The 22,394-nt window shown below is 44.5% G+C and overlaps 2 protein-coding genes and 1 long non-coding RNA gene across 7 annotated transcripts in view; 1 reads left to right on the forward strand and 2 right to left on the reverse strand.

Moving 5' to 3' along the window:
- Positions 1–1,603: 1,603 nt before the first annotated feature.
- ctu1 (cytosolic thiouridylase subunit 1 homolog (S. pombe)) lies at positions 1,604–5,571 on the reverse strand. Of its 2 annotated transcripts, none has more exons than XM_028456646.1 (3): positions 5,080–5,571; positions 2,360–2,877; positions 1,604–2,282 (listed from the first exon to the last, which is right to left on the reverse strand). In XM_028456646.1, the coding sequence occupies exons 2-3, from the start codon at positions 2,853–2,855 to the stop codon at positions 1,747–1,749; spliced, it is 1,032 nt and encodes a 343-aa protein (XP_028312447.1). In that variant the 5' UTR covers positions 2,856–2,877; positions 5,080–5,571; the 3' UTR covers positions 1,604–1,746. The 2 variants fall into 2 exon arrangements, with proteins under 2 accessions (XP_028312447.1, XP_028312446.1); XM_028456645.1 differs by having other exon boundaries at positions 1,612–2,282; positions 5,279–5,571.
- Positions 5,572–5,722: 151 nt separating this feature from the next.
- Positions 5,723–22,394, forward strand: part of LOC114469295 (uncharacterized) — a 30,301-nt gene continuing 13,629 nt past the window's right edge. Inside the window, exons 1-3 of one of the 2 annotated variants that reach the window (XR_003674754.1) lie at positions 5,723–5,876; positions 16,714–16,798; positions 18,826–20,679. This is a non-coding gene — a long non-coding RNA (uncharacterized LOC114469295). Of the gene's footprint in view, positions 5,877–16,713; positions 16,799–18,825; positions 20,680–22,394 lie in introns of those variants that run through there. The other variant, XR_003674755.1, reaches the window with a different exon arrangement.
- crybb2 (crystallin, beta B2) lies at positions 17,957–20,265 on the reverse strand. Of its 3 annotated transcripts, none has more exons than XM_028456652.1 (6): positions 19,889–20,265; positions 19,587–19,660; positions 19,335–19,453; positions 19,088–19,220; positions 18,855–18,997; positions 17,957–18,184 (listed from the first exon to the last, which is right to left on the reverse strand). In XM_028456652.1, exons 2-6 carry the CDS (start codon positions 19,647–19,649, stop codon positions 18,016–18,018), a joined length of 627 nt encoding a protein of 208 aa, XP_028312453.1. In that variant the 5' UTR covers positions 19,650–19,660; positions 19,889–20,265; the 3' UTR covers positions 17,957–18,015. The 3 variants fall into 3 exon arrangements, with proteins under 3 accessions (XP_028312453.1, XP_028312452.1, XP_028312451.1); XM_028456651.1 differs by having other exon boundaries at positions 19,883–19,889; XM_028456650.1 differs by lacking the exon at positions 19,889–20,265 and having other exon boundaries at positions 19,587–19,721.

Here is a 22,394-nt window from a genome sequence, read left to right on the forward strand (position 1 = left end):
TTTTTCAGATTTTGCTATTGGTTGTCTGATCTTTTTTATTATTATGTAAATTTCTCTTATTTGGTGTTTTTATTGTCGTTTTGTGAATTGCTGATTATATTTAGAATTATTATAATTTTGAACTAAAGAAAACAAACATTATAAAACCCTATATTTTTAATGCTTTCATTTGTTAATTTTCTCTCTCTCTCTCCATGTACCCCCTGTAGTGCCATTGCGTACCCTTAAGGGTACACGTACCCCAATTTGAGAAACACTGGTATATACAATAGCGTGAGTGAGTTTGTATCAGGGTTATTATACTTTTAAAATTTCGCAGGTTGCGCATGCGCAGTTCCAGAGTGTGAAAAGGTTTAAATCCTAACCCTAACCCAAAGACACTACGTACTTGTACTTCGGTAACCGTACCAATAGACACTTTCTTGCGGATAGCTGACATTACAATTCGAAACTGAGTTAAAATATATCTCTAACTGTCAGTGTGACTAGCCAAAATGAAATGCATATATCTCTAACTGTATTTTTGACTTGTCAAAATTAAATTTTGAGTAGTCACAATTGTGTTGTTGATATCTATACAATGTTAATTCCGGATAGTCAAATGTAGCTATTAAATGTTAAAAGGGCTTGCCATAGCTCTCGTGCAATAATGAAACCTTTGCTTTGACGTCTTAAACATTGTATGAATGCTATCCTATCCTACATAAAGATTCAGAGGCGGACAACTCTACCCGTCTTCATACTGCGGTCAAGCCAGACTCCACTCTGAAATTCTCGGTCATTCTAGCCGCCAACCAATTTGCGGTGCATGTTTATAGATGGTTTTACGGTAATGCAGTCGGGGGACTGTTTCTACAGTTTAATTTAACTTCAGACAAATATTATAAAATCTTAGCAAGTAACTCAGATTCGTCTAACAAGTTTCAAAATAATATGCCACCAATGATTTAAATATGGGACTAAGTAAATGTGATTTTGGATTACATTACATTTAAAGAAAACCCCGTTATTAGTCTAATTCCACTTCAGGGTTGTAGTACACGACCCCATAGTGTGACCCTATAAGTTTCAAGACATTCTGATGTGTAGTTTCATCAGAATGTCTTGAAACTTCTGATGCTGTTGTGTTTAAATAAACATTTGTGTCGTCATCATGCTGTTCAACTTGTGTTATATTAATGATCAACGACACGACACCTTGTTTACCCACATTTGTTTTATACCTAATGCTGCTGTTTGATTTGGTTCAATAAATCAATCTCAAATGTCTTACTCCTTAGGTGAGTATTGCATTAACTTTACAATTCGATAAATGTATCAAAATAAAACATACAAACCTAATACTATGTGCTACAGCAGGGCAAGTATCTATATTTAGGAAAAAAAAACCAAAAAAACAACAAATACCACATCCCAGAATGTGTGGATGTAAAGAGCAATTTACATCCACACAATTTACATCCACAGAGCAATTTACGGTCTAAACCTGTCTCACGACAGGTTTAGAGCTGGAGTTCTGTTGTAGCTTCAAGTTAGCTCCAGCTCCTGCCCGGTAGAAAAGGCCTGTTTCCCCTGTCTTTTATTAATGCCATTCAATTGAGCACTCAAACACTCCCAAGAAAGGTTAAAAAAAATATCTAGATGTAAACAGGAAACGAGATTTCTTAGTTTAATGGAATGACAAATTACAAAGTATATTAAAATGTAATGAGAAGATTTTTTATTATAAAAACACTGTGCCAACTGTTAAAAAACAGCTGGTTTGAGCTTCCTCTCCTCCTCCTCAGTGAGCGGCTGCTTTGACAAGATCTTTTCGTGCAGGCGGTGGGGTTTGCCAATGCCTAGCTTGGGCAGGCCTCTGTTCAGCCCCTCCAGCAGCATACAGGCTTTGCAGAGCATCTGGCTGGAGATGTAGCCACAGCGGCTGCAGGATCCCTGAACAGGCATCTTCACACTGTCCCGCACAGACAGGTTCTCCCCAGAGTGGATGACATCTATTATGGCACTTGGCCTGATGCTCTCCAGGTCCTTCAAAAAAGTCCGGGCATGGCCACGATAGGCGTTGGGGGAGTAAATACATTCAGTAGAGAAATAGTCCAACTTTTTGAAGTAGGCATACAACACGATCTCCTTTTCGTAGGCATATTTTAGGGGCTTGCAGCGCGGCACGACTCCTTCGCCCTCGCTAGCAGTGGAAATGGCAGTGCAGCGGCACAATCGGGCAATGTCACCTCTCAGGACGTTCATCAGGACAGTCTCAGCAATATCATCAGCATTGTGACCTGTGCAATGAAACAAATGGGTGTGAAACCAAAGATTAAGGCCAGCTATGTTTACTCGTAGTTTTTTTTAGTCCCACCTGTGCAGATCCTGTTCACTTTCAGCAGCATAGCTCCCCTGTCCAGTGCCTGTCTCCTGAACACACCACAGAAGGTACAGTTATTCTTCAGTCCAATCTGCTTGACTATGGCATCCATTGTCCATCCATACAGCTCCTTGTACGACACAATCTTCAGCGGCAGCTCATATTGCTGCTGGTTTCTTTGCACAGTCTCTAGGGAATCATCCCGATAACCAGTGATCCCTTCATCTACTGACAGCAGCATCAGTTCCAGCCCGTAGTTGTGTCGCTGGTTCAGCAGCTTCATGACATGTGCCAGCACCGTGGAGTCTTTTCCACCAGAGGCAGCAATTGCCACAATCTCGCCAGGTTTGAACAGCTCTCCAGCCATGATGGTCCGATGAACCTCCTCCTCAAAGGCCCAGAAGAAACATTCCTTACAAAGAGAGTGGCCAGTTTTGGGACGCTTCAGCACAGCACGCTTCTCAGTACAGCTGCTGCACTGGACAGGCATCGTGACTGCTGGAGGAAAATCCCTGAAAGTACAATGTTGAAGATGATCAGATAAATATTTCACTCGTGGTAGTGCATGCAGCTTGGCTGAACCAATGTTATGATATCGGCCTCTCAGCAGGTCAAATCCACCATGCCACTGATCCTACACATGTTCTCCTTTCTCATCAGTGTTTTCTTTGACTGTTAGACATGTCGAAGTTCATAAGTAAAATTCACCCACCATATGATCAGAAAATGCTCATATATTATTTTTTTAAGAATTGGTGTTTAGTTGTGTGAGCGTTTCTACAATAGCCTATCCCCGTTTGTGGGCTCTATTCCTATCCACATTGTGATTGTCTCTAGTCATAAAATCAGATCAAGATGTGTGAGTGAGTATTAAATGTGCACATTTTTGGGGGGATTACTCAATTAAATGTCAAAAATAATTGACACCCCACATCCGAGTTGTTCAATTAGTGACCACTGGGCTCACATCAACAGAAAAAACAATAAGACCAAACCCTTGAAATGACCAGTAAACCATTTCCAATATAAACATTGATGTCACCATGATAATACATTGCCGTATTTTCAAAGGGAACTTTTGGAAGGACCAGACTGGACAAGAAAGACAGAAAGAAGTTCACTTGATTTCAAAGTAGCCTTGTGCTATTGTTAAAAGAAAGAATTTTGAAATATGTGTCAGGTAAAATTGCTTATTCACCATATGGTCTCTATTGAAGTTTAGATGTTAATTTTAAAATTGCTAGATTTTTATAAAATGTTTTAAAATGTGGTATAATGGCCATGAAAAATTGCCGTGTCCTACATCTTAGTAGGTAGTGTAGGTCTACTTAACTGGTGGCTCACAGGCCACATGTGATCCAGTGATAACCCAAGTTTTATTGAAAATACCTGAGGAAAAAACGCCACTCATTACTATTCAGAAATGTTAGAAAATCCAAGACACATAGCATAACAGCTCTGTGCACATAATCTTACATGTTTAAGATGAAACATGTTACATAAAACATGTCCTTATCCGGAGTTTCTGAGAAATATCTCTAGATAGTGTGATCGTTTGAAACCAGATACCACAACACCCCTTCAGAAATACAATATTAAACAATCTTTTAAAAAGTTATACACTAAGGGCTTACTCCACACACTGTCCAAAATCCCATTACTTTGTGTCGACAAAAAGATGAACATTAACCAACTGTAAGTGCAAGCCTGGCAAGATAAGCCTTTTCACACTCGCTCTGGTCCAGTTCTTCCACATTAGGTCAAAGATCAAGAAGTATGAACTCGCTATGGTTGACGTGTAGGAAGCAAGCCTGCCAGAGATTTTGATTATTTTTGCCGTTAGAGCTTTGATTCCTTAAAAGATGTTTCGCGCAAACGTGGCATCAATCTCCAGGGCAGAAAGACCGAGTTACCTGCTAAAGCTTATGCTGCACACAAGCTGAAAATTCCAGTTTTGCCTGACGTTTCAACAGTGACCCAGGTTATAGTCAAATTGTGTAAACATGAATAGGCTGATCAGTGCTGTTTCACTTAATCAGAAAATACCTTATTTAAATAAACGACCAATTAACAAATACCATGCAGATTACAGAGTATACTAATTAATCAATTGTATTTGTCAAAGTAAGTAAATGGAGATTGTTTTTGCAAATGTATGGGTCCTGGCTACACTGCTTAGGCTGCATAAAGATTTTTAGGTATATTGCACTGGTATGATGTACAGTACTTAAACATGATAAAAGGCCAAAATAATGGTCAGATTCAAGTGATTAGAAATAGGTGATACAGTATATTCTGTTCTTCTCTGGGTATTTTCACAATCTCACAGTACCACTACCATTAATTTATGTTCGTTTATAAATTACAATATTAAACAATATCATACATCATTTATATTCATCAATTTTATTCACACATTTAGCTAATCATAGATTATTCATTATTTTTTGCGGTAACACGTCCATTAAAAACAAATCGAAAACCGGGCTCACACACACCCATGGATTATACCTACCAAATTTCAGTCCGATCCGTTCACAAAAAACAGAAGAGTAGCGATTTTAACTTGTATACACAAAAACAACAACGGAGTGGCGTTTTAAGTCCGCTAGCCCGGCCTAATAAAAGCGGAATTATTCAATGAAACGTGTTCATTGAAACAGTCTGAGTGTTGCACTTGCAATATACTGGAATGTCAGATAGATTAGACCTACCTTTATCATACAAAAAGTCCGCGGAAAATTTCAGCAAATAGCACAAACAGCGTCGTGTTTACGTTTTTATGCCTCTTGACCGATGATCCCCGCCGGTCGCGCATGTGCACTTCGAGAGCATGAAAAGGCTTATTCACGAAGGCAACACATGTCGCTTAACAAAAATAATTATTGTACAATATAAAATGCGTTCTCATACCGCAGTTTTCCAAGGCACAGGATGTGAAACTGGAGTGTGTACAAAATAAATGAAGAATAGTCTTTGAAAAATGTTAAAGGGCCATTTAATTGAGAGAAGTCACACCACGAACAGCTACAGCTACTGCTACTGCTACTGCTTCTTCTTCTTCTTCTTCTTCTTGAATTTCCGGCAGACTAGATACATCAAATGCGTATTGCTGCCCTCCACAGGTCCCATTTTTCCCCACACCCTGGTCTTCTTTTGTAAGAGCATAATCCCTGCCCCTAAAAACTCCAGAGTACATTCTGTTGGCTGGCGTTTGTAACTGCACTGTCCGGAAGCTCAAAATGCTTGACCGTCACGTGATTCATGTAGACTCAAATAGTTCCCGGAAGTTATTGGCGGGCAATAAGCCTTACACACTTTGGAAGTGGATGTGCGCATGCGCGACCAACAGGAATCATAGGTCAAGAGAGATATAAATGTAAACACGACGCTGTTTGTGTTCTGCGCTGATATTTTCAGCAGACTTTTTGTACGATAACGGTAGGCCAAATCTATCTGACATTCAGACTGCAATCTCTCACTTACACCAGCTTTCAACGAACAAGTTTCAGTGAGTATTTGCGCTTTTAATGGACAACAAGGAGTCGCAAAAAAAGAAATGGGTAGCGTAAGCTTTTGCCTTACTCTGTATGTTTGTTTCCCACATCAGAATCAGAATAGTTTTACTGCCAAGTATAGTTTAAAATAATACAAGGAAAGTGACTTGGTCTAATCTTAATGTGTTCATGATTAACAATTCCATATCACAGACCCGTTCTGTACATGTATATAAATTAGCCATTATATGACACCAGGGATGTGGACCAGGCAGGTATTACAGTATGAGTTCTCACTTTGAAAAAGTACATTTATGAGGTATGCCATTCATTAACAAGGTTCCTTTGATTATTTTTTCATTAAGCTATTATATTATTTAAATTTACAAATTTGAAGAAAGTGCATGATGGACAGGTCATTTCATTTGCACATTTTCTTGTGTGGTCTTGCTCCTTTTTTCTGCATTTGTATAATTTTCATTATTAGTGTTGTTTTTTTAATACACCGCTCTTTGCTGTTTATGCTAAACTTATATGATACTTTATTTTATTTTTTTCCTGCCTCTCCATTTCCCAATGGAGAGGCACTTCCCTGAGTGAATGTATGTGTTTAGTGAATGTATGAAGTGCTAAACACATATGTGTATGTGGTGCAATAGCTCCGGAGGGTGGAAGTGGTGGTCCCACCCTCCGGGGGGTGGTATGTTGAGGTGTAATTAAAATTGGAGGGATTAGTAGGGCAGCCAGAGGCCAGTGCCGCCACTTAGTTGCACAGGCGGCGGTCCACCCCAGCCCCACCATCCAGTCCCCCAAGGGTTGGGTATGTGAGTGTGGTGCAACACACCAGACCAGCTGGGAGTGTGTGATGTGAAGTGTCCATGTCGGAGGCCTGTCCGGTAGGAGCCCGGCCCGTCCACATGGTGGGCCACCAGAGAGGGTAGATGGCGCAGACGGGCATGCGGCACTGTGGGCCCCAGGGATGCACCGAGCAGCACAACTGGAGACCCCCCACGACACCCCCCCGAACCATGCCGGCCATACGGAGCGCGGCAGAACCCCCCCCAGGCAGAGCCAGGCACCAGCCACATCCCCCAGCAGTCCAGGAGGCGACCCCCGCTGCCAGCCGGCCCAGAGCGGCCCGCCCCGCCAAAGCAGGTGGCGGCCGGGCAGGAGAGAGGCCAGCTCCCACACCAGGGCCAGCACAGGCCCGCACGACATCACGACATAGCACCCTCCACAGGTGGGCGGCCCCGGCCCCCCCGACAAGAGAGGACGCCATTAACCACTCAAGCCCAGCCACGGACCGATAGGCCGGCGAACCCATGCACCCCCAGCCAGGCACCGCAACCCCACACCAACGTTGCCAGCAGAGCCCCAAAATCTTTTACAGAATCAACGTTCCAACAGCAAAAAATATCTAAATCTCTGTCAGACTCGCTTCCTACACAGTCAGCCATGGCGAGTTTATCCCTCTTGACCACTCTCGCTCTGGTTCAGTTCTTCTGCATTAGGTCAATAATGCAGAAGAACTGAACCAGAGCGAGAGTGTGAAAATTTTTTTCCATTTCAGTAATGCCACCAATGCCAACACCAATGACAATTTCATATGTTTCTGCTGACAGTGTTAATTCAATTTACAACAAAGTCATCTCAATGCGCTTATCAAAATATAAAATTCATAATAAGAAAGAAAAAGCCCAACAAAATCCACATGAACAAGCATTTAGCCATCTAACAGAATCAAGATCGTAAAACACCATTAAAGAAATAAACAATTATTCAATCAATAGCAGCCTCCATTTTCTCCCAACAAGATATATATCATGACACAACAGCGCATCCGTTGTTTGTGTTGGAAACACAGAAAAACTGACAACAAGAACTCGGAACAGCCTCAGTGAGGCATATCCACAAAGCCAATCCTTCCTTTTACTGTAGAAAATACAAACAATTTTCTGACCTTAACTTTGCTGAAGGTCTGGTAGCTCAGATGTTGGTCTCCCATCTTTTAAAAGCTGTCGTTTTTCCTTAAAAGAACGTTTCTTTGTTGTCATCCTGCCTGTAGTGTTATCCCACCCACTAGCTAGAGAATGTAGCAGCAGCGGCCATGTGATATCAATTCACTAATGCACTGTGAACTAACGTATAGCATTTAGCATAGCTAAATGCCTTTGGACGTAAGTCCAAAGGCAGCATAGAGAGCTGCCTTTTTACGTAAATGGTTTTCATCTTGGAGAACTGACTGTGCATGCGCAAACACATAAAAACACACTATGTGAACAGAGGCAGAGCAGCAATGTGCTTTTGGGAGGGGGTGTGGCCTCCTCCTGCCTTACAGCGGAGTGAGACTGTGCAGCGTCTCTGCCGTACCACAAAATAGCGATGTTTAGTCATTTGGGCAATGAAAAGCACAAAATGCTGACACTGTCAAACTTTTGTTTTTTTTTTTTCTCTTGTCTGCACATGCTGTCAAAGGTCAACACCACAGAAAGTGCAATCATTATAAGACAGCAATGCATATTTTGTTATTGCAATAAAATACATTGATTTATTTTATTGCTTAATTGTGACCATCACCAGCCCTCCCTAAGGAAGGGTAAGAAATCTTTTATTATAGGGAGGATATAAAGAGGGAGAGCAGTGTTACACCTAAGTGGAGGGGGAAGGGGAGGGGAAAGGGAGCAGGGAGGAGAGACTCAAGACAGGAAATAGAAAAGGTGGGGAAGAATAGAAGAATAGCATATGTGCAAAAAAAAAAAAAACGCTACTGCAAGCCCAGTAACTGCCCTGGGCCCGCAGATGCAGCCAGGCCAGCAGAAAGAGCGGAGGCCAGGGAGCCCCAGGCAACCCCCCCGCGGCCGAGCAACCCCCTAGATGCACCCAAGATCCCAGGCCGAGAGGCAGCCACCGCCCCCCACACACACAGCCGAGGAAGCCCCAAGCAGCCGAGCACCCAGCGCATACCCCCACCAACCCCCAACCCCGAGGCCCCCCGCCAGCATCCAGCCCCCCCACCCACCCACACCCAAGCACCCAACCCCCCGAGGGAAGGGCCCAGAGAGCCCCCCGCCCGAGACCCCAGCAGAGTAGCCAAGGCCCACGCCCAGCAGACGGCCAGAGCCGCGTGGAATGGGCAGCCGGCGGGCACCCGCCCGTGGGCCCAGAGCCAGCAGGGTCCGGACCCCAGGCCAGAAGGACCCGGAACGGAAGCAGCACCGAGAGCAGCGCCCCCAGGGACGACAACCACGCCCATAGTCGCCGAGGGCACCAAGGGGATGCTGCAAGCCGCCCCGCCGGCCCCCAGGCGCACCGACCAAGCACCCCAAAGCGCACCAGATCGCCTTTCCTTGCTGCCGCCCGCGCGATACGCCCCCCTCCCCCCACCAAAGGGCCCAGCCACACCGCAGAGCCCGGCTCACAGGGCGCCGCCCAAGCAGGTATGGCAGGGCGCGGCCTGTACCACCCGCCCCGGCAGACCCACGCCAGGACCGGCCCAGCCAGCCGGCCAGACCCGCCGGACCCAAAGGGCACCACCGCAGGACAGGGAATCCCCAAGGGTGAGCCCCCGGGCCACCCCCCCAGCCCACGAACAGGCCACAACCCAGCAAGACCGCGCAGCCCCAGACAGCACAAAGACAGCTGCCCAGGTCCCGCCCCCCACCGGACAGCGCAGGCCACGGGGCAATGCCCCCCCAGCGCAAGAGCGACCGGCGGCCGCCACCTCAGGAGAGAGGGACCCCAACGGCTCACAACCGATGCAAAGCAGCAGCCTCCAGCCAAAGGCGCAGAACCCACCCACCCGCCAGCCCGCAAATAGCAGGACAGACCTACCAAGTGGCCGATACCGACCTCAACCCCTGGAACAGCTAGAGCCGCCCCCCAGCAAAGAGCACCACCCCGGAGCGCCAAGCAACCCCGCCCCAACCCCGGCGCAGACGCCGGCACCCCCCAGCGCGCCCACCCCCCACACCGGCACGGCAAGCCGCCCCGGACCCACACGCCGCGAGGCATGCCCTAAGGCAACCAGGAAACAAGACAAGCGCCAAGCCCCACCAGCAGGGAAGGGGCACCCCCACGCCCCACCAGGCCGGCACCGCCCGGAGAGACCCCGCAAAGGGAGCCCCCAGCAACACCCCACAGAGACCCACCGCCCCGCCATGCCCGACCGCACCCCCTGATCCCCACACGGTAGCCCAGCCATCAACAGACGGGCCAAGCCCCCACCCGACAGGCCCAGATGTGTGAATTTACCCACCACCCTGTTATGGTGCCTCTCCATTCCCCAATGGAGAGGCACTTCCCTATCCCCTGAGTGAATGTATGTGTTTAGTGAATGTATGAAGTGCTATTAAAAAAGGGTGGATGGAGGGGAGCGGTGCTCCCCATCCAGCCTATGTGTATATATGTGTATGTGGTGCAATAGCTCCGGAGGGTGGAAGTGGTGGTCCCACCCTCCGGGGGGTGGTGTGTTGAGGTGTAATTAAAATTGGAGGGATTAGTAGGGCAGCCAGAGGTGGGAGTGCCGCCTCCGCGCCACTACTTAGTAGCGCAGGCGGCGGCCCCCTCCACCCCCAGCCCCACCATCCAGCCCCCCAAGGGTTGGGTATGTGAGTGTGGTGCAACAAGTGGGTGAGCCAGACCAGCTGGGAGTGAGTGATGTGAAGTGTCCATGTAGGAGGCCTGTCTGGTAGGAGCCCGGCCCGTCCGCACGGCGGGCCACCGGAGAGGGCAGACGGCGCAGACGGGCACACGGCACCGCGGGCCCCAGAGATGCGCCGAGCAGCACAGCCGGAGACAACCCGCGGCACCCCCCCGAACCGCGGCGGCCATACGGAGCACGGCGGGACCCCCCCACAGGCGGAGCCAGGCACCAGCCACATCCCCCAGCAGTCCAGGAGGCGACCCCCGCCGCCAGCCGGCCCAGAGCGGCACGCCCCGCCAAAGCAGGCGGCGACCGCGCAGGAGAGAGGCCAGCTCCCACACCAGGGCCAGCACAGGCCAGCACAGGCCCGCACGACACCACGACATAGCACCCTCCACAGGTGGGCGGCCCCGGCCCCCCCGACGAGAAAGGACACCACCAACCACCCAAGCAGGGCCACCCCGCCAGCCACGGATCGATAGGTAGGCAAACCCATGCTCCCCCAGCCAGGCACCGCAACCCCACATCAATATCGCCAGCAGAGCCCCCCCCCATCCACGGAGACCACCCCCAATCACCCCTGCGCCGACATGAGACACCCCCGACGCCAGCACAGCCCGGAGGACAGCAGGCCCCAGCCAACAGCCCCACCCCGCCCAAGGCGGCGCGGCACCTCGCCGAGCCGAGCCGCAGCCCGTCCCCGGGCAGACGGTGGGAGGGCGCACCCCGAGACGCCGAACCCAGAGACCCACCCCCGGGGAACCCCCGCCCAGACACGACACCCTCGGGGCCCGGCGCCCCCAGCCAACAGACCAACCACCCCAACGCGGATCCGCCAGGAAAGAAGCCACCTGCCGCGCCACCACACACACCCACCTAGCACGGCCCAGGGGAGGCCCCAGCGTGGGCGTGGCCCCACAACTCACCCTACCCCCCCCTGAAGCTACACAAGCCGGCCCCTGCGGTCCCCCAAGTGAGCCCCCGAGGAGGAGGGGGAGGGGGCGGCCCGGCCCACCGCGCCAGCGGCACGCTCAGCGAAGGCGCGCCCCAGGGAACCAGGCCAAGGCGCCCAGACCGGCCGGCGGAGCAACCCACCGCACCACCCCACCACCCAACAACCCAGGACGCAAGTGCCGCCCCCAAGAGCAGCCGCCCCCAGCGCCACCCCCATCCCGGACCCCCCCGTCCCGAAGCCACAAACCCCACCACCCCAGGCCCCCAGACGAGCCAACCCCCGAGCCACCCACCCAGCGCAGCAATGCCTGCCCCCCAAGCGAAGGCCACAGCCCCCCCACCAGCACCCCGGGCCGACAGGAGCCCCCCACGCCAAACCCAACGGGAGAGCCGGCGCCGAGCGAATGCGGAGGAGGGGGGAGGACGAGACAGGGGGACAGAGAGAAAGAGGAAAGAGTGGCAGAGAGACTCGCAGGCCCCCGGCACCAAGGGCCACCCAGATGTGCACGAAGGGGGCAGGAGAGCAACACCAAGCCGCCCAGTGACCACAAGAGCACCCGAAAGGGACGCACGCCCCCACAGAGGCACCCAAAACACCCCAGCAACCCACTCAAACCACCCAGGTCAAGGCCACCCCACAAGCCCATGGAGGTCCAGGACTACAGTTAGATCAGTGTGTTAGTAAAGAGTGGTGCTGGCAGTTGCTTGCAGGCTAGATCATCAGGCTAAGAAAGAAAAATCAAGATTCAATGCAATTAGAAAAGGAGTCCAACGCTCCTCAAAGCAGGTTATTTTATTTTTTCTGAGAGGAGACATCTTTTCCATGGAAATAAATTCTATGAGGAGATTTCGCCATTGGTTTATGTTTAAGGATTTTTTATCTTTCCATTTCACTAATATTGTTTTTTTTTGCTACGGCAAGTGCCGCACGGATGGATTGTGATTGGTTTGCTGGAATATCAAGCATAGTCAGGTCTCCTAACAGACATAGATTTGGAGATAACGGAATCCTGGAGTCCAAAATGGAGGACAGTTTTTCAGTGATTAGAAACCAAAACTGTTGAACTGGCGAACAAAGCCATACGGCATGTAAATATGAATCAGCTGTTCCCTGGGTGCACTGAGAGCAGATGTCTGTTGGGGAGAAGCCCATTTTATACATTTTCTGTTGGGTAATGTGGGATCTGTGGAGGACCTTGTATTGAATTAGCTGAAGATTTGTGTTTTTAGTCATCTTAAAGGTATTGCAACAAATTTCTGTCCAGAAATCGGTGTTCGTGGTGATTGAGAGTTCAGCTTCCCATTTAGCGATTGGTAAGTGATTAGAGTTAGTGTTCAAGAGTGCTCTGTATATTTTTGAGAGTTTTTTTGTTTTTGTTGAGATATTTTTCATATATATGGCCAGTTCTGGAGGTTGCAAGGTGATTAAATCTATTGCCGTATTTTTCTTAATTGTCTCTGTTACTTGTAGGTATTGAAGAAAATTACTTTTATTTATATTAAATGTTTGGGTTAGATTGTTATATGTCCTGAGCTTATCATTTTCGAAGAGGTCTTGGAGATGAATAATTCCGCTATCTTCCCATGTTTTTAGATAGAGCGGTGTTTTTCTGTTTCTAAAGTCAGGGTTGTGCCAGATTGGAGACAGCATGTTAGTTTTTAATTGAACATTTGTAATGTCCAGGGCTTTCCACCACGCAGTCAGGGTGGAGGCAATCAGTGGGTTTTTAAAGCAGTTATGACGTTTGAGGGTCACAGTGATAAAAGGGAGATCAGAGAGTTTAATATGTTTGCAGTCTAGCTGTTCTATTTCTAGCCAGGTGTTGTGGTATTCTTTTGGTTTTAGCCATTCTGTTAAATATAGAATTTGGTTTGCTAGGTAATAATGCGTGAAATTAGGGGCTTCCAACCCTCCCTCGCTTTTATTTTTTTGAAGAGTTGAAAGGCTTATTTTGGGTTTTTTATTCCTAGCATAGAATTTTGTAATTGCAAAATCTAATCTTTTGAACCATTGCGTTGGTGGTTTCAGTGGGATCATAGAGAACAGATAGTTTATTTTAGGTAAGATTTTCATTTTAACTGAGGCTATTCTGCCAAGGAGTGAGATGGGGAGATTGTTCCATCTCCGCAGGTCTTCTGTGACTTTATCCAACAGAGGGTCTAGGTTCAGTTTAATTAATTCATTTAGGTTTGGTGATATATTTAAGCCCAGATATTTAATTATATTTGTGGGGGAGGGGTATTGTGGGTTTTGGGTTGCTGGGTTCCATGAATTTTTCGTTAAAGGAAGGATTGATGATTTTGACCAGTTAATGGAATAGTCTGATAGTTTAGAGAAGCTGTTTATTAGTTTAAATAATTCTTCTAATGAGGATTGGGGTTCTTCCAAATAGAGTAAAATATCATCCGCATAAAGATTTATTTTGTGTTCTGAGATGGATGAGTGGATTCCTTTAATAACAGAGTTCTGACGAACAGCTGCTGCGAGAGGTTCAACAAATATTGCAAAAAGAAAAGGTGATAGTGGGCAACCTTGTCTCGTTCCCCTCTGCAGTGTGAAGCTTTGGGATGTTATTTTGTTTGTGGTTACTGAGGCCTCAGGTTTAGAGTATAGGGTGGAGATCCATTGTATGAATGAATCTCCAAAGCCAAATTTCCCAAGGACAGCAAGGAGGAATGACCAGTTGACTCTATCGAATGCTTTTTCTGCATCTAGTGACAAGATTATTGTTTTCTTTTTAGAGTTCTGTGCCATGTTGATCAAATTAAACAGCCTTCTAACATTGTCTGTGGAGTGTCTATTTTTAATAAATCCTGTCTGGTCTTGGTATATAATTGACTGTACGACTTTCTCTAACCTGGAAGTGAGTGCTTTGGAAATAATTTTTATGTCTGTGTTAATAAGTGAGATGGGACGGTAACTTGAGGGTAACATGGGGTTTTTGTCTGGTTTAAGTAGTAATTTAATGTTTGCTGTATTCATGTGACCTCCTACATAACCTTTATTTTTAATCTCTGTTACTACTCTGAAAAAGAGCGGAGCCAGCATTGACCAGAAGTGTTTTAGGAATTCAGCAGGGAACCCATCTGGACCTGGTGCTTTGCCCGTTGACATGCTATCCAAAGCATTTTGTAGTTCTTGTAAGGTTAATGATGAGTCTAAGGTGGTTTTCTGATCTATGGTGAGCTGTGGTAGGTTTAAGTTATTGAGGAAGGTTTTAATATCTTCAGGGTCAGGGTTTAAGTTAGATGAGTATAAATTTTGATAACAATCATGAAAAATCTTATTAATGTCCTGAGGTAAGTTTAAAGTTTGACCTGAATTATCAGAGATTGCCGCTATGAAATAGTTTTCTTTGTTGTGTTTAAGCTGATTTGCTAAATATTTGCCTGATTTATTATTGTAGTCAAAGTTTTTGTACCGTAATTGCTGTAAAATAAAATCCGTTTGTTAGATAAAATTATGTCCAGATTAAGTTTTGTATTTTGGAGTTTTTTCCATAAAAGTTCAGACGGGTTAGCTGCGTATTCTTCCGTAAGTTTCTTAATTTTTTTCTTCAATCGTTTCTGATTAGAGTCACACTTCAGGGTGAGGGATATCGGGGCATGATCGCTAATAATTATAGGATGTATTTTAGAGGAAATCTTATGTGCAATGGATTTATTTGAGAGAAAAAAGTCAATTCGGGAGAAGGATTTATGCACAGGGGAGAAGAAGGTGTATTCTTTTTTAGTTGGATTGTTCAGTCTCCATACGTCACCTATTCCAAGATCATCCATGTAATTCATTAATACTTTAGCAGATCGAGACGGTTTTGTATTTGGGCACTTACTGGATCTGTCTAATGATGTGTTGAGTGTCAGATTGAAGTCACCTCCGATGATTACAGATGAATCTGCAGATAGGTCCGATAGCTCCGAAAAAACTCTATGGAAGAATTCAGGGTCGTCGTTATTGGGGGCATAGAGGTTTAGAATTGTGAAACATTTATCATAGATTACCACTTTGATAATAATATATCTACCCTCTGGGTCTATGGTGGAGTTGATTATGTTAAAGAGCAACCTTTTGTTGAAAAGAACCGAGACTCCTCTTTGCCTGGAATTGAAACACGAATTATATATTTTGTTAAAATTTGAGTCTGTCAGAGATTTTTCTTCTGATTGAAGTAAGTGAGTTTCTTGAAAGAAAACAATGTCTGCATTTAATCTTGATACATAATCAAATATCTTGATCTTTTTAGCCTGCGAGCGAATGCCACGCACATTCCAAGATGTTACTGTAAACTGAGACATGGAAAGGAGTGTGGTTTAGTCCTTACGAATGTGATCATAACCAAGAGTCTGAGAGCATTTGTGCACAGCTGTGTCGTGATAGACTTCAATGCAAGAAAGAAAGAGAAGAAATGCTTATCATGCGATACCACCACAGGGTAAGGGGCTGGGTTGAGAAGGTTAGTGAGAAGCACAAACATACAACAACAACAACCAGTACCAAAAGAATAAAACACGCAACAGGTAATTATATAAAGCGTAGGAAGGGGGTGGTATTGAGTGGATGTGAAAGAAAAAAAAAAGGTTAGGGGTTGGAGAAGAAAGAGGTGACATGGGGGTAGAGAGTGTCCTGTGAAACTGTATGAGCCTATACGTGTTTACCAACATCTGAGCTAGCATACACACACATTCATACACACACACTTAGTATATATACACATATCCATGATTTTATTTTATTTATCTTTTGAATTATTTGAATTATTTTTTATATATATATATATATACGCATACATATTTAATTATTATTGTTTATATTTATTTATTTTTTATTTTATTTTTTTAAATTTTGTTAACATATATATAGATATACATACACATAGAATACATATATATACACACACACACACACACACATTTTACCTTTTAAATAGTACTACCTGAACTACACCATGAGTGGAGAATTATCCTTTCAATATTTTTTTTTTTTCTTTTCTTTTCTTTAAAATTTTTTTTATATGTTTTATTTTATTTTTCTTAGTAGAGCCAGGGGGTGATGTTAGAATCCCTAAATCATCGACACTGTCAAACTTATAGGTAAATTGGAAATAAATAATTTATAATTATATTATAATTAAAAGAAATGATCAAAATATCAATTCACCCTTGGGTAGGCACTGCCTACCTTACCTATCCTGACTGCATGTCACTGTTAAGGGCCTCTGAAATCTTAATGATTTAATGTAATCTTTGACTTTCAGATAGGACAGATGAGAGCCTTTGAAGAGCTCTGGGACAGACTAGGACAAAAGGAGTATGACAGATCTTCAACTGACAGCACAACAGGTCAGAGGAGGATATGTATCAGCAGCTTGATGCTGTTGCGTTGTCCGGGAAATCCATTGCAAATCCATTGAAATCTTTCTGTTTACAATTTGTATGCAACCCTGCCCTTCATAACAGTATATATACACATGAATGCATAATATTTACAAATTTAGAATATCTTCACTGTCCACTTTTTGTTTTGCAAAAGGCAGAAGTATATCTTTGGCTTGCGTGTGCAGAGATCTGAAAAAAGGGGTAATTAACAAACACACCACATCCAGACAGAACACATTGAAAACATATTTATTATGTTTATACATGTATAAAAATAGCAATCTCAAAATTTATTTATTTTATTTATTTATTCAGTTCATTTCCGACATGGTTGCAATCACAGAAATTCATTTTGACCTTCAGAGCAAAATCACATCATTGTTTTTTTTTTTTTTTTTGTCCTTTTGCATGCCGGAAAGGGCGACGGAAAAAAGCATTATGCTTATCCAGATCCGTCCCCTGATTTGAACACAGATAATTTTACATCAAACCTCGTTTCTTCCCGAGTCAAATAAAATAAATCAGGATAATAACAATAAAAAAAATCTGTGAGGTAATCATATTCAAACACTTTATTTGCACTTTTTCACTAATTACTTTATCCAGTAACGTTAGCATTTCCTAGCCTCATGCTATCTGCTAATGATCCCTTAATCTACTAGTTTAGTGGGGATAATAGGTGTGTCTCTTGCACACCCATTAACGTGTGCAAGAGACATGCTCACGTTAATGGGTTTAGATATGCTGATAATAATAATAATAATATTTAATATGATTATTAAAAGTCTTACCGTTCAAAAGTGTATCACAAACTGTCTACTTCACTCTAGCTCCATTGCGCTGCAGTAGTCAACTGCTCACTTCCAGGACCTATTGTGAGGGTCCATGACCAGCCATTGCTGTAAAAAAAAAAAAACGGTTCATTGACGTGAACGGTGTTGTCGCAACTCTTTCTCTAAACGGCTCTGATTACAGTCAGTTACTGCCATTACTTAAGCGCGAGCAAAGAGTAAAATCAGAAGACACGTTGAAATGTAAGCAATAGGAATTTATTTTTTTGTTTCAAATAACATCACTGCTGCACCATCAGATATGAAAATGCAGTTTGGACACAGGGTGGAGAGGAGGTGGGCTCTGATGGAGCTGCTGGCTGCAGAGGTCAAAGGGAACAGAGTCAGGGCTTAGTTGTTGGGGTGAAAAGCTCCTCTCTGATGCCACTGCATATCTCGGATGCGCCGCACCGACTGGATCTGAGGAGTCTGGGCTCCGAACTCGCTGCTGTCCTTGTAGTCCCCCTTTTCAAACAGGTACTGGTATCCTCTGTAGCCTGGGTACTGGTAGCCCACCCAGCTGGTGCAGGGGGTGATAGAAGGAGACAAGAGTGAGGATGCAGGAAATATGGTGTTGATTTTGATAAACTGTTTGATCCTAAACAATCCATTTTAGAATTAAGGTGTCTTATTGATTTTATTCCAATGCACCACATTTTCTCTGTGAATCATTGCAGCTATCCACTCCCTGTAGAGGTATATTTGTCACTGCTAAATGGATACTTTAACAATTTGGATTGTTTGAGTCACACTAATCATAATTAAGGGGTTTCTCGACAGAATCACTGTCTCACTGAAACTGCTTTAAAGCCAAGGAGTTTTTTGTGTGCAAAGTTGAATTATTTTCCCTGAATATGCGTGGGTTTTTAGAGCACTCTGAAACTGTCAGTTCTATGATGGACTGAGGACCTGTCCAGGGTGAATGGATGGATGGATGAGCCCTATCATCAGTAACAACATTGAGGTTTATGGAAGCACAGTGGTAAAATAGATTTTAATCTACAGTGCTGAGATTGTCCAACACCATCTCTTTACTTCTATATTATTAGTAAGGTGAAATTCTATTTCAGTCATTGCAATCAAAACATATTTTTTACTATTTTAAGTCGGTTAGTCATTGTGATCTTCTGGTTTGGTTTTATTGTGTTTCTATGTTTATAGTAGGAGATTTGAAGCAAGGAAGGACTCACATGCCACTCTGAACACGAACAGAGGAGACTTTCTCCTGGTAGCCATGAGCGTGGAAGCTGGGAACATCATCGTCTATGATTTCCATCTTCTTCCCTGCAAAGCTGGGGTTTTCGTAAAGGACAATCTTGTGCTCCTGGCTGTCCTGGGAGAGCACCAAAGCAGCCAGATGTTCAGGTTAATGTGTGTACACTAAGTATGTAATATAGTATAAAAGAAAAATGCTTTCTCTCACCACTTTAATTGGGCGGAAGGCAACAATGGTGCCACTGCGCCTGCTGTTGGTCCAGGAATCCCAGCGAGGATACTCCCCCTTCTCAAACACATACTGCTCACCCTTACAGTTGGCCTGTTTGTATCCCACCCATCTGAGATGTGATCACATACAGACAGAGAAAAGAAGGGAAAGCTGATGTAATCAGGCAAACGGTCTTTATGTCCACACCTCCTGTTTGTGCTGTGTGTCTCTGAGCCACACTCACGGTCCACACAGCACCAGAATGGAGCCCACTTTCTCAACGCCTGCTTCCTGGAGGTCGTTACAGGGACCAGTCAGTTCATGGCAGCGTCCCTGAAAGTTTTCCTGCTCATAGATGATTAGCTGTTAGGTAGAGGAAATAAGAAAGAATGTTAATACATTTTTTTTAAATCCCATGGGTTATTTTTTATATTGTGCTGCGTGGGAAAGGTAGTGCACTTTACAGAAATAAAGATTTCTGCTAATTGTGTCTCACCTTGGATGCACTGGTGTCTGGCTGCTGCTGCTTGGATGCAGGGTTCTGGTGGTCTGTGGCCATAATGAATGAATCTGCAAAGATGAAACCGGGGATGGAGGTCACAAAAACAAAGTTCATTTTCTTGGTTTTTAATGATTATTAAATCACAAACAGATAATGGTAATGTTTGTATATTTCATTTTCACATATTCACAGTTTGATGAATTACAACAAAGCAATAATTACAAAAAATATTTTAATTGATTAAGAGAAAAAGCAAACATCCACAGAGCGTAATGGCATGAAGCCCTTACCAGTACCTGTTTGTGCCAGTGTGTTTCTGATGGCACGATGAGCTCAATATATACAGACGCCCAGGGGAGGATACGCTGCCAGCAGTGCCCATGGTTTTCCAGCCAGCCTGCAGATTTTGGCCTGCAGGCCAAAACCCCAACTCCCCCAACCCCCCACTCATGGGTGTCCCACTCCCACAAAGTTATTTCATTAGTTGTCAGTTTCATCCAGCCAGTCATTGTGTGACATTCACATGATTCAGCAAAAACTTTGCCGAGAGTCCCACAGCTACAAAGAGAGGCAGAGAGGGACAGGCAAACTATAAAACATGGCTTTATGTGCTTTCAATGACAGTGGAAAGGCTGCTGGAAATATGCACTAAAGTAGGTTGATATATTGATTATTACAGAAGTCCTTTAAAAGGGAAATATTCTATTGCTGCTGCAAAGACAAATACAGCTGCTTGAAATGCTTTTTGATTAAAAGATGAAACTTATACTGACCAGATATAATTTTATCCATCTGTTGCCTGTTGGCTGTGAACTCCAATGGCAAATACAGTGAAGCGGTTTCCTGAGACTTCATCCAATGGCTTTGTACAGTTTGAAAATAACTGCATATACAGTGAGGAACATAAGTATTTGAACACCCTGCAATTTGGCAAATTCTCCCACTTAGAACATATGTAAGGTTCTGAAATTTACATCGTAGGTGCATTTCCACTGTGAGAGACAGAATTAAAAAAAAAAAAAAAAAAACAGGAAATCACATTGTATGATTTTTTTAAATACTTTTTTTATATTTTCTTGCTGAACACACACACACACATATATATATATATATATATATATATATATATATATATTTGAACACCTGAAAAAATAATTGTTAATATTTGGTACAATTACAGACACAACACAGATCTTCTCTAGATCTGTCAGGTTTCAGGGCTGTTGCTGAGCAACATGGAACTTCAGCTCCCTCCAAAGATTTTCTGCATTTAGGTCTGGAGACTGGCTCAGCCACTCCAGAACCTTGATATGCTTCTTACGGAGCAACGGTGCAACTGCTAATGCTAACAAAACAATGACAGGGACGTCTTATCATCACACTTTTTAGCGTTATTTACAGCTTACCGAAGTGCTCTGTTCATCATCTCAAAAGATAGAAGGAATTGAACCCTCAATCAGACGAAGTCTTTCGGCAAATCCTTCTTTATCCTGGTGGAGGTTGCTGAAGCAGTCATCCTTGAAGTGCTTCACGCACACAAAAATGACCTTACCCACAGATGTGGGTACAATTCCGTGAAAAATAAAACTTAATCAGGCACTTCGAAAAGGTTCTGATGCTGGTAGACGGTGTGATGAAGCGTGTGGGTTACTACATCCAACAACGGAACATTTTGACTTATCCTCTCGTAACTTCGGCATCCTTGAGCTTGGACTACAAAATAAAAGCGAGAAATAAAAATGGCGGATTGCTCAAAGTGTTGGGCCTGGAGTCGATGTCCTAATTTGGCAGTTCTGCTACAAATACTGTGACGTTATTGTTCAAAAAACGTAATCGAGAATCTAAAAATCGAAACAGATCGTCAGACGATTATCCATTTTGACAGCCAGGGCGATCAGGGAATCCAAGTCCTCCGGGGGATCCATCGGAAACAGCTGATCACAGACAGGGCCAGCCAGCCCGTATAGGAAAGTATCCTTCAGTGAGGCCTTGTTCCAGGCACAGTCCGCGGAGAGAGTCCGGAACTCAATCGCAAAGTCGTCCACAGACTCACACAGCCGAGATCGGCTATTCCAGTCAGCGGTAGCCCAAGCCTCTGCTCTCCCAGACAGGTGGGATATGATAGGCTGTTTCCACACGCTGGTTCCAACCCGTCTGTTAGCTGATTGACTGTTCGTGTGTTTCTGTCGGCTGAACCACAGACATGAATACGTGCTGAACGAAGACAGGGTCTGGGTATAATTGGATAATCCCAAATTCATCTGTAAACCAAAATTAAATAACCGTTTTTCTTCCTCTCCTTTTCAAACAAAAAACAAGAAAACCGTTTTACCGTTTTAATCAAAAAACCATAAAACAAATCCAAATTGGCCCGTTTTTCGATTGTCCCGTGTCCTTTTCTCTTTTACAATTGAACATTGAAAAACAGCAGTTTCCGTTTTCCATTCTCCTTTCCCCGTTTAGAATTGAAAATAGAAAATCAGCTGTTTCCTTTTTCCATTCTGAACTCTGAAACGAAAAACAAAGTCACGTAACACGAGGTCATGTGGTCTGGCTTTTTTTCAGAATAAAGGTGTCAGAATAAAAGCATACGGGGAGACAGAATATAAAGCAGGCACAAGATCTATCACAGAGAGTGATACATCATTAAAAGCCTTACAAAAGCTACATAAAGGTCAAGTTTTGGTGTTTTTTTTTTATTTCGACATGAAATTGCTGAGCCGGCCTGTCGTGTTTGAAAAACATAATCCTAAATGACCAGCAGAGGTCCCCACGTCCCAACAAACAATATGAGGACCAAAT

Source organism: Gouania willdenowi, chromosome 9 (assembly GCF_900634775.1).
Source record: "Gouania willdenowi chromosome 9, fGouWil2.1, whole genome shotgun sequence".
NCBI lineage: Eukaryota > Metazoa > Chordata > Actinopteri > Blenniiformes > Gobiesocidae > Gouania > Gouania willdenowi.

What these genes read in the sequence shown, in the direction of transcription:
- ctu1 (XM_028456646.1), bottom strand. Translation starts at nt 2,855, where the DNA reads ATGCCTGTCCAGTGCAGCAGCTGTACTGAGAAGCGTGCTGTGCTGAAG. An exon ending in AGTGAACAGGATCTGCACAG is followed by an intron (nt 2,283 to 2,359) that starts GTGGGACTAAAA and finishes TTCATTGCACAG; the next exon opens with GTCACAATGCTGATGATATT.
- crybb2 (XM_028456650.1), bottom strand. Translation starts at nt 19,706, where the DNA reads ATGAACTTTGTTTTTGTGACCTCCATCCCCGGTTTCATCTTTGCAGAT. An exon ending in CAGACACCAGTGCATCCAAG is followed by an intron (nt 19,454 to 19,586) that starts GTGAGACACAAT and finishes TCTACCTAACAG; the next exon opens with CTAATCATCTATGAGCAGGA. An exon ending in ATTCTGGTGCTGTGTGGACC is followed by an intron (nt 19,221 to 19,334) that starts GTGAGTGTGGCT and finishes ATCACATCTCAG; the next exon opens with ATGGGTGGGATACAAACAGG.